This window comes from Acanthochromis polyacanthus, chromosome 13 (assembly GCF_021347895.1).
Source record: "Acanthochromis polyacanthus isolate Apoly-LR-REF ecotype Palm Island chromosome 13, KAUST_Apoly_ChrSc, whole genome shotgun sequence".
In the NCBI taxonomy this organism is placed as follows: Eukaryota; Metazoa; Chordata; class Actinopteri; family Pomacentridae; genus Acanthochromis; species Acanthochromis polyacanthus.
This window is the reverse complement of record NC_067125.1, coordinates 20,123,149-20,135,242: the sequence shown is the minus strand read 5'-3', so window position 1 is coordinate 20,135,242 and position 12,094 is coordinate 20,123,149. Positions and strand designations below refer to the sequence as shown.

At 38.6% G+C, this 12,094-nt stretch overlaps 1 protein-coding gene across 1 annotated transcript; it reads right to left on the bottom strand.

Annotated features, from left to right (window-relative positions):
* Positions 1-870: 870 nt before the first annotated feature.
* mrps23 (mitochondrial ribosomal protein S23) lies at positions 871-10,546 on the bottom strand. Its single transcript, XM_022222461.2, has 5 exons — positions 10,336-10,546; positions 5,352-5,531; positions 2,182-2,259; positions 1,440-1,563; positions 871-1,268 (listed from the first exon to the last, which is right to left on the bottom strand). The coding sequence occupies exons 1-5, from the start codon at positions 10,377-10,379 to the stop codon at positions 1,167-1,169; spliced, it is 528 nt and encodes a 175-aa protein (XP_022078153.1). The 5' UTR covers positions 10,380-10,546; the 3' UTR covers positions 871-1,166.
* Between the last annotated feature and the right edge of the window lie 1,548 nt (positions 10,547-12,094).

Here is a 12,094-nt window from a genome sequence, read left to right as displayed (position 1 = left end):
GAAAAAAATGCTAGGCATTTGGTGGTTAGAGCGCTTTTCGTACAATTTCCTGGCATGATTTTTCGTTTTCATGTGGTCCATCAGCGCTTGGCATCCTCTGTCACTGTATTTTGTCTCATCGTCGCACACCATGCACCTCGCTTTCCCAGCTACATCTAACTTTCAATAATGCTCTCCAATCGTTGTTTCCAACTCGTGCTTTTGCCAGCGCACTGTTGACAACTACGTGCGATCCAACCCTATACCCCTTACACCCCCTTTTTTTTTTTTCTCATCAAATATGGGCGATTCACGTTGGGTCTCAAAACTGATACACCAAATAACATGCCTGATACGGTCTCGGAATATCTAAAAGTCGTATCTTGGGGGAAACGAAATCGGATTTTTTGGGGTGAAAAAACGGATTTTTTTTTTGAAACGTAAAAAAAAGCGGAATTCCGCGAATTCGCGGAAAAATCACATACCTGAAGTTAGGGTAATGTTGCTACTTAAACCTTATAGTAATGCTTTCATCAATAAATGCTTATAAATATCCCTACTTGAGTGCCATACTTGATTAAATTTTGTTCATAGCATACTCATGAATGTTCTTGCAATAATTCGAAATAAATTGCTAAAGTTAGCTCTTAATTGGGCTGTTTTGACAAAATACGTGAAAAATTAGGGGCGAATCCAAACTTTTGCTTGGTAGTGTATAAGAAGAGCTTTTTTTAAAAAAAGGCAAGATCAAATTTTGCAGTGAGACAGCAGATAAAAACAGGCACCTTCACATTAAGACTGAACAGGTCCAGCCAAGTAGTATAACTAAAGTTATCTAGTTTACACACCATGTCTCTCGTGGGGAAAGTCAAACACGTAATAATAAACATGTTACCAAGTTACAATAATAACTTTAATCTCACATATTGATATAACATTTGCATCCTCGGTTTCCATTTTTTTTGGCCTGACCACTGCAACATAGACTAACGGTCAGTTACTTTTTTGATCTCTTAACAACATCCTTGTAGTGATGAGGTGCACTGTGGCATCTCGGAAACATGAACATGAGTGAGTTGGTGGTTGACTCATTTTCAACAGATGACCATCACTTTCAGAGGACAAACAACATTTTAAATGCTGTAGAAAATTTGAAGCTCATTAAATGATCCTGTAGCTTCTGAAGGCTATGTGTGTGGTGTGTCTGTGTCAGCACCAACTGACTGCTGTTCTGCCAACATATCTGTGAGTTTCAGCTCAAGGACTGGATCCCTGGACTCTGCTGACACCTGCAGGACAAAAAAAGCACTGTAATCACACATTGTTTCAAAAGATTCATCTTATATTATTATATTAAAGCCCCTCTGGGCATTGATTATCCACTATCCATCCATTTTATATACACCACTTTATCCTCTGTAGGATGTACTAAAGGTCAGTAATACTAGCAAGAACCTCACAGGATAACCTCCTCTCCTTTGCAGGATAATTCCTTCTTTGAGGAGAGCCTTCCCGGTCTCATCAAACAGAGCAGAGTCACCCATCTCACTGTTACTCTTTAACTCAGTGTATTTCTCTATGAACCTGTTGGACAAAGTGAAAGAAAAGGAAATATTTAGTACTGTCAATGGGCATCATTAATTTGGATCATATATTAAAATATTTTGAAACATTTAATCTGTTCAACTATATATATATATATATATATATATATATATATATATATATATATATACACACACATATAGTTGTGAACAAAAGTTTGCATACACCTGTAAAGACCATTTATGTCATGGCAGTCTTAAATTTCCAACAACTCCTTTGAGTCTAAACTATCTCTGATGGAATCATAAAAACACATCTTAAATTCTTACTTCTTCAGATCACATAATAAATCTTTGCAGAATGCAAATGCATGTATGGCTTTTTGCAACCAAGAGACATTTGTTTTTAAAAGATTCTTGATTTTTGCTGTGACACCCAGATGGTAGGGTCAGAAATTGGCATTAACAAAATTAAAGGACAGTTCTATCCAGTCTTGTATCAACGGTCCAAGCTGATGGTTAGGTGGATATTACATTGACAAACTTTGGGCCACCTTAGTATCAATGAAGTAAGTAAGTAAGTAAGTAAGCAAGTAAGCAAGCCAGCCAGCGACACACATTTGGTTTTTATTCTTTAATAATACATCACCAAACATACCTCTGACACGTAGAAACAAAGTCTGATTTGGAGAGATCAAGAGGCCGGGAACCTGTACCGTACTGCTCATAGAATCTCCTGAAAGACAGGCCACTGTGAGTGTAACCTACAAAAAGTTCTGACATTTTTCTGTATATCCATATGGGCACAAATAAATGGAAAATTTCATTTATAGTTTCTAACTGTCATTGTAAATGATTCAACATATTACAATGAATTTATTAAATAAAAGAATGGCTGAATTCAACACTGCCAGAATCTAAGGATATAGAGTATACAAAATCTTATAAGTAATTCAAACTCTCATCCAAACTATTTCACACCCCACAATGACACAGGGTTGTTAAAATGTTAACATTAAACCTCTACTTAGCTAATGCCTGGACACATCTAACCAACACCAAGTTAACCCTCATTCAGTATAAAGCACTCAGTGTTACGCCTAATGATGATTTTCGTCTGAATTAATCCAAAGAGCTTTTTTTATTTATTATAATATTTACTAATTAATCAATCAATTTTTTATTATTTTTAATACAAAAATAATATAACAGTTCACTTACTTCAAATAAACATCAAAATGTGCCTCAATAATATTTTTACTCTTTTCAACATCTAAGGTCCATGTCACTGCTGTAGAATGATATTAATCGTCATATTAAAGCCTAGCTGTTCGATGTTGGATCAGAAAAATACCCAACCTCAAATTTAAATGGACAAAGATACAGTGGGTATGGAAAGTATTCAGACCCCTTGAATTTTTTCACTCTCTGTGTCATTGCAGCCATTTGCCAGAATCAAAAAAAGTTCATTTAATTTCTCATTAATGTACACTCAGCACCCCATCTTGACAGAAAAAAACTGAAATGTAGACATTTTTGCAAATTTATTTAAAAAGAAAAACTGAAATATCACATGGTCATAAGTATTCAGACCCTGTGCTCAGTACTGAGTAGAAGCACCCTTTTCAACTAGTACAGCCATGAGTTTTCTTGGGAATGACGCAACAAGTTTTTTACACCTGGATTTGGGGATCCTCTGCCATTCTTCCTTGCAGATCCTCTCCAGTTCTGTCAGGTTGGATGGTGAACGTTGGTAGACAGCCATTTTGAGGTCCCTCCAGAGATGCTCAATTGGGTTTAGGTCAGGGCTCTGGCTGGGCCAGTCAAGAACGGTCACAGAGTTGTTATGAAGCCCCTCCTTTGTTATTTTAGCTGTGTGCTTAGGGTCATTGTCCTGTTGAAAGGTGAACCTTCAGCCCAGTCTGAGGTCCGGAGCACTCTGGAAGAGGTTTTCCTCCAGGATATCTCTGTACTTGGCCGCATTCATCCTTCGTTCAGTTGCAACCAGTCGTCCTGTCCCTGCAGCTGAAAAACACCCCCACAACATAATGCTCCCACCACCATGTTTCACTGTAGGGATTGTATTGGGCAGGTGATGAGCAGTGCCTGGTTTTCTCCACACATACCGCTTAGAATTAACACCAAAAAGTTCAATGTTGGGCTCACCACACCAGAGAATCTTATTTCTCATAGTCTGGGAGTCCTTCATGTGTTTTTTGACAAACTCTATGCGGGCTTTTATGTGTCTTGCACTGAGGAGAGGCTTCCGTTGGGCCACTCTGTCATAAAGCCCCGACTGGTGGAGGGCTGCGGTGATAGTTGACTTTGTGGAACTTTCCCCTATCTCCCGACTGCATCTCTGGAGCTCAGCCAGAGTGATCTTTGGGTTCTTCTTTACCTCTCTCACCAAGGCTCTTCTCCCATGATTGCTCAGTTTGGCTGAACGGCCAGGTCAAGGAAGAGTTGTGGTCGTCCCAAACTTCTTCCATTTGAGGATTATGGAGGCCACTGTGCTGTTCGGAACCTTGAGTGCTGCAGAAATTCTTTTGTAACCTTGGCCAGATCTGTGCCTTGCCACAATTCTGTCTCTGAGCTCCTTAGGCAGTTCCTTTGACCTCATGATTCTCATTTGCTCTGACATGCACTGTGAGCTGTAAGGTCTTATATAGACAGGTGTGTGCATTTCCTAATCAAGTCCAATCAGTTTAATTAAACACAGCTGGACTCCAATAAAGAAGCCGAACCATCTCGAGCAGGATCAGAAGAAACAGACAGCATGTGAGTTAAATATGAATGTAGCTGCAAAGGGTCTGAATACTTATGACCATGTGATATTTCAGTTTTTCTTTTTTTATAAATTTGCAAAAATTTCTGCATTTCTGTTTTTTTTCTGTCAAGATGGGGTGCTGAGTGTACATTAATGAGAAATAAAATGAACTTTTTTGATTTTGGCAAATGGCTGCAATGACACAGAGAGTGAAAAATTTCAAAGGGTCTGAATATTTTCCATACCCACTGTATGCTTTGTTTAATCAGCAACTCTCAACATGAACTGAAGCACCAGTATTTTCACTGATAGGGTCGTTTCCCTAACTTTATTCTTAAGCTCCTTTGCTAGTCATTTAAAGGACTGCATGTTTTTTCCTATTTTTACAAAAAAAAACAATCTATACTATCCAGATCTTCCATCATTTGCTATAATGCTTGCAACTTTATTATATTAGCTTTTAATCAAGAAAATAGTACAGCTTTTGTATGATGAAATATTATTACCTGCATCTCACCATACTGTCTAAAATCTAGCAATATCACAACCATGATGATGGGACACTGTATGACTTAAAGATACATGTGCTTCGTGTCTAAAGGAAATGAATGGCATCATTTTATTCATTTTAGTGTTTACATCAAGTAGCATAGTTGTAAAGGTGGCAAACCAAGTAAATGTTTGCCACTATGGTGAAGTCTTTGGTAAGTACTAATGTATAACAAACATAATTCCAAAGAGTTCATGAGTAATTCTAACAAGAGTTTGGAGATGAAGACACAGCTGTATGAAGGGTGTAACCATGATTAAAGTTGATATAAATTCAAACAGATTTAAAGAGCAGTTCAACCAAGGAGGACTGTGAATGTGACAAAAAGGGTCTATCAGGCTAGAAATGTTAAATACTTCACTAACAGCTGGGGTAAGCAAAACCAAAACCAAACCAAAAACAAAGAACTGACACTCATACAATGATCCTTCATGTAGTAGTGCAATTTAGACATCAGAATATAGGCATAAGGAAGCATAATTATCATTGTCAGGGTTAGTAGTTGACTTACGCTCTGACTTCATCCTCTCGGTAGAAGATTTCAGATACAGTCTCCTGTTTCTTGGTGTTTGGTCGGGTATGTGGCTTCACATGCAGTGGGTCCTTCTTTGGAGGAGAAGCCTCGTATACGTCATACCAGATGGGTTTCTCTGACCGCTTGATGACTCCAGAGCGCATCAGATCTCGAACCCTGTTGATCACACCATGGCAAAATGATTAAATTCATTAATTGATTGCAAATCAGAAATTGCAAAGTTAATATTAAAGCTGGAATTAAGAAAGTTTCTCAGGGGTAAAATTTTAAGTTCACATGCATAAAAATTATAAGAATTGCATCATCTAGCTTGCAGCTAATTGACAGTGGCTTAATAGATGCTGTGATTAGTATCAAACAGTTATTACATTTTGATCACCTTCACTGAGGCTTAGCTTTTTATTTACTAAGCCCTTCTGTCCTCCTTTGAACCAACATTTCTTTCTCTCGTATATCATTAACACTCATATTTTACACATACTAACACGGATGAATTAGGGAGAATTTATCCATAAACACAAACTATAAATGTATTCTATAAATGCATTAAGGAGAACAGTGATGCGTTTGCTTTGTCCACTCACTCAGTATGTAGTACACAGAAGACTCACTAGGTGATGAGAGCAGATGGCTGATAAGACAGTGCAGTCACTCTTTGGATACAATAGTGATGCATAATTATGATATTTGTGATTATCTCTGTTGCATAAACACCTGTACCATATCTAAGACAACAGCACCATAGTGTTGGTGTTTTCAGATGAGCACATGTTGTATTATTGTAAGGCATGACAACTGACAAAAACAATGCCAATCTCCAACTCCAACAATATACAACCGGCAATTCACTCAAATAACTGAATTTGCATATCTCGGTCACAAACTGTTATCCATCAACAATGGGATGGTTGCTGTACAGCATCGCATCGCTTTAGGTTGGGCAGCTTTCAACAAAAATAAACAAGTCCTAACATCAAAAAGACTTCCTTATCAGCTGAAATCCAAGATCTTTGACGATTACATCATGCTAGTTGTTTATATGGTCTAGATTGTGTCAAATGGACAACAAAATCCCTCCAAACTGTCACTGTATCTCAGAACCACATCATGAGACTTATGACTCACAAATGTCCCGGTGACCATGTTCCTATCAGTGAACCACTCAACACTACCAAGCTGAAGCCAATCACATCAGTCATTAAATCAAGAGTATTTAAACTATATGGTCCTATCAAAAGATCGACCCATGGTGTGAATAAGATACAGTATTGTTAGCCAGTAGGAGGAACAAAGGTCGACAATCAAAACGCTGGCTCAACAATATTCACTCATGGACTGGATTTGACCTTTTTCCTGTTAGCTCATCTGCTGGTGATCAAACTTTGTGGAGACAAATATCTCATGCTGATGCACAATCTCCCACAAGCGAAGAAAGCTACAGAGGACGATGACATGTAATAGGAAAATATCTCCACAGCAATAAAATACACTTTATAACATACTTTTAGTGATATCTTGGCTGTATTGTTGCCATCTGTACAGTAGAGCTGTAACTATACTATTATATGCACAAATCTTCAATACATTAATCGTGAATTAACATCTAGCAGGCATACACATCAAATATCTGTTTTTAAAGTGAGCCAATTAACGTTTAATTAACATATTTACAATTGAACACAGAAAGTAAAGTTTCAAATAGGTTCTAAAAGATTTTTTTTTTTTTTTGAATTCCTGCTGTCTCGGCAGAGAAGGAGATGCGGTTCCTGCTCTACAGGTGGAAGTGGGAGAGATGCCTCTAGAAATTAGGAGAAGGCAGATAATCGCTAACTACTGGGCTAGGTTGCAAGGGCACAGTCAGTCTCATCTGACAAAGAGAGTTTTGCAGGGGTTCTGGGAGGGTGGAAGGAGCCGGAGGCAAAACTTTGCAAAAGAAGCAAATAATATTGCAAAACAATTTGGAATACTTAACTTCAAAGTTAGTCCTACAGTAGTCTATCCAGGTGTGGCCCCATGGATGCTAGTGTGGCCTGAGGTTGATTGGGGTCTATTAGAGGCTAAGAGGAGGGGAAAAGGCATGGTTGATTTGGTTGGTGAATTTAAGTGTCACATATTAACAAAGTACAGTAATTTTACTTGCATATACACAGATGGTGCAAAGCAACCTGAGACAGGGATGACAGGATTCAGGGTAACCGTACCGGAAAGAGGAATTGGGATCAACAGAAGAATATCTAATAATCTTGCAGTATACACAGTGGAAATGGTGGCGGTTTTGGTTGCACTACAGTGGGTGGAGAAGACTGGTCTAGAAAAGGCATTAGTGTGTTCAGACTCATCATCAGTGCTAGCAAGCCTCAGGTCTTTTCATTCAAACAGCCATCAGGACATCCTATATTCAGCCCTTGAGTCACTAACAAGAATTGTTCACCAGGGGGGTCAGGTACAGTTTCTGTGGGTACCAGCACATGTAGGGTTGAGGGGGAATGAGAGGGCTGATGATCTGGTCAAGAGAGCTTTAATGAAAAGGGAAGTATAAATGCAGCTGAGGATCAGCAAGAAAGAAATCAAAAGTATTATCTGGGGAAAAAAGCAACTCAGTGTGGCAAGAAAGGTGGGATGGAGAGAAGAAGAAAGGGAGGCACCTGTATCAGGCATAGATATATACAAACACGAGATGGCTCATGAGCGCTGTCAGCCTATGGGGAGCAACGTCGCCACATGGCGGCCATCTTGGGACAGGGCTGCTCGATCACTCATAACATTAAAGTCAATGGAGCATGGATTTTAAAATCACTGTAGATTGCTCAATTTTCAACCGATTTTACAACAGCTTGGTTTGTTATAAACGTCAGAGATGTACTTGTTTTACTGCTTACATAAGAATAATTAAAACCATTGAATTCATATAATAATGAACACAGATATCATCTTTTTTCAGCATAAATGGATGTAAATGTAATTTTATTATTTAGCATTGCACTTCTTTATTACTATCAGCTTTCTAATGCACAATAAAACAAAGCTCAACCAAAATCAATGCACAACAAACAGAGATGTTGTCTTTTCTTTTCATGAACCTGGTGACTACATTACCCACAATGCATTTCAGCTGCAGGCTAACTAATCCAGGCATAGATGTATACAAACAATAAGTCTAAGGTCTCAATCAAAGTCTCTTAACCAGCAAATAAATACAACCACAACCACAAAGAATGTAATTTCGCCTAAAGATTCGGTTCTCAAAAAACGTTGGTATCAGGAAAACCTAATAATTGAAAATCAGATTGTGAGTAACACCATCTTCAATGTGAGTAGCCAGGCAGAAAAGACACACAACTATGCCGCATTTTTTAAAACGAAAAGCTGCGATTTCGGAATTGAGCCCGAATCATAGCCACGTTAATAAGGTTTGTAATAAACTAAACCGTTTGTCAATCAATCAAGAATTGAGCGAGTTATGAGTGTTAAAGTGAGGAAATCGTCCACCTTACCATTGACTACAGTACAGCGCGCCAGAGCAGTCCCCTGTCCTAAGATGGCCGCCAAGTGACGACGCCGCAGACTCCGTCTTGAGCCATCTACTGTTTGTATATATCTATGGTATCAGGTACAAAAGAGTGTCAGAGGTGGGAGGGTGAGTAGTGGACACAGGAGGGAGGACAGTGTGATGACCAGGTTAAGGGTGGGGCATAGTGCACTAAATAAAACACTGAAACTGATTGGGAAGCACCAGACAGGTTTATGTGAGGGTTGTCAGGAGGAGGAGGAGTCAGTGGAACATGTCGTTCTGAGGTGTAGAAGATATGAGGTGCAGAGAGGGGAGCTGATGGATAGGATAAAAGAGTTAGGGGTGCAGGAATTTACACTAAAAGAGTTGCTAAGTATGGTAGAGAGGGCACAGGTTAGGGCATTAATGGATTTTTTAAAGGGGACCGGGGTTTATAATAGAGTATGATGGTTAGATAGGGATAACGATAGGAATAAGGGGTTGTAGTTGGCTTGGGTGTGGAGAGTGCAAGTTAGAGGGGTTTTTTTTGTGTGTGTGTGTTTTGTTTGGTCTTTGTAGTGTGCGTGTGGGTGTGTTTGTAGATATGATAGTTTGAACTAGGTCGGGTAAAGGAAAGTCTGTAAGTCTACTGTCTGGTTCACACTCCGGAACAGACGGTGGCGGTAATGCACCAAGAAGCTGGATGACAACCGCCGTAAAACAAGAGGAAGAAGAAAGAAGGAGATGAGCCACTTCAGATGAGACGTTTGAGGCGCATCGGTCACCAGCAGTCTCTGGGTATGGGGCCTCCAGTTAGCAGCTAATGTTAGCACGTCTCCCTCATCTTCTGCTGAGAACAGTCACAGGCCGCAGCGCCTCACGGTTAAAGTCAGTCAGTGCAGCTGTTTTATATAATATTTTGGTGCGCCTCATGATTACTGATACCAATGTGCACAGCGCAATGGAAGAAATGAACGTAGGAAAATGCGCACAGTGCCTTAAAATGGCTGATCCATTATCGAACATGGTTCACTGTCTATCGCATGCCTATGATGTCATCATAACGGCATATCTCTTTACACACGTGTCATGTAGACACATGAATATACCATATGTTCATTTTGTTTTGTTACGTAGATATGTATCGTTCGCGACGTCTTAGTCCGTGTTGTCCGACAACAGCTAACAAGACTGATAGTATCATTGATCCTACCGGAGGGCCAATTCAACATAACTGATTGCTATTAAACTCCACCTTGATTCGGTGAAACAGAATTGATATCAGTAGTGCACTTCCGAATAACCATCATGCAGTCTGAAATATGGCTTTCATTTTTGTTTATTGCTTGAACAAGCCTAAATGTCAATGCGATGTCCTTTCCGATCGTCAAGACAGGCTAAAAGTAGCATTACTTAAGAAGGTTACTTAAGAATTACAAGCATATATAGAGTAAAATATTTCTCTCTTACCGGGTGAACACAGTTCCAAACCTCTCCAATCTGCTGCCAGCCATTTGACCTTTTATCTGTTGCAGCACTACAAATAAGACTGTGTTCTATATACGAGTAGCTGGTGCACCATCGTTTGCAAAAACCCGGTCAAGCCAGCCGCCTCTCGTTCCTCCGTAGTCAAGCCAGCCGCTCCTACATTTTCAGTGCGCTCTTACCGTCAGCTTACGGTAAATGCACGCCCGCGCATCAACTATTTCCGGTTTAAAAAATAAAGCGCTGCATTCGCAGATGTATTATACAGCGATGTTTTAAGTAACTGACTCAGCTTAACTGTTAACTATCGAATTGTACGGCTAATATTTACACTAAATAAATAGCTTGAAGTCTAAGAAGCTGAAAACTTGTTTATCTATCTGTCTATCTGTCTGTCTGTCTGTCTGTCTTAAAAATTGTGAATTCAAATAAAAAGTGATGTGTGTCATCCCGGTGATCTATTAGTGTGATAATAAAATAAACCTCAGTCGAAAAGTCACATGATCTGGACCGTAATGAGAAGACATGCTGATATTTACATTAAAAAATGTTTAATTTTTTGCTTTAAAAGCTTTTAAGCCAAACTATTTCTTCTTCTTTGGCGTATGCTGACCAGGTAAGGTAGGATTGTGATTCTGCATTAGTTTGGGGTCAATAAGTCACATGACCTGCGAGCTATTGAGCAAAAAGGCTAATATTTACTGTAAAAAAAAATGTTAAAAATCAATAATGTCCTAAAATCAAATATAAATTGGCGTATGTTGACCATCCTTAGTAGCACTATCATTCTGCATTAGTTTGGGGTCAATATGTCACATGACCTGAGAGCTATTGAGCAAAAAGGCTAATATTTACTGTAAAAAAAAACTGTTAAAAATCAATAATGTCCTAAAATCAAATATAAATTGGCGTATGTTGACCATCCTCAGTAGCACTATCATTCTGCATTAGTTTGGGGTCAATACATCACATGACCTGAGAGCTATTGAGCAAAAAAGCTAATATTTACAGTGAAAAAACGATTAAAAATCAATAATGTCCTGAAATCAAATATAAATTGGCGTATGTTGACCATCTTTAGTAGCACTATCATTCTGCATTAGTTTGGGGTCAATACATCACATGACCTGAGAGCTATTGAGCTAAAATGCTAATACTTACTGTAAAAAATTAATAAATTCATTAAGTATCCAAATGGAGTAAAAAGTGGTGTGTCTTGATCAGTCTGTGTCATACTATAATCCCAAATAGATTTGGAGTCTCTGGGTCACATGACCTGGTAGCTATTGAGCTAAAATGCTAATACTTACTGTAAAAAATTAATGGTAAATCCATAAAGCATTCACATGTAATAAAACCTGGTGTGTCTTGATCACCTTTTACAGTCCTGTCAATCCTTATTGATTTGGAGTCTCCAGGTCGCATGACCTGGGAGCTATTGAGCCAAAATGCTAATATTTACAGTTAAATATCAATATAAAATATGGAAAGTATCCAGATGGAATTAAAAGTGGTGTGTCTTGATCACTCTATGAGATGCTCTAATCCTGCATAGATTTGGTGTCTGTAGGTCACATGACTTGGGAGCTATTGAGCTAAAATACTAATATTTACATTTTGAAATGAATTAAAAACTCGCTAAAAAAATATTAATTGTCTCCAAAAGCAATAATAAAGTCTGTGTAATAAACCAGGTCTAAATCTATTTAGCCAAAAGATCACATGACCTGGGAGTTATAGAGCT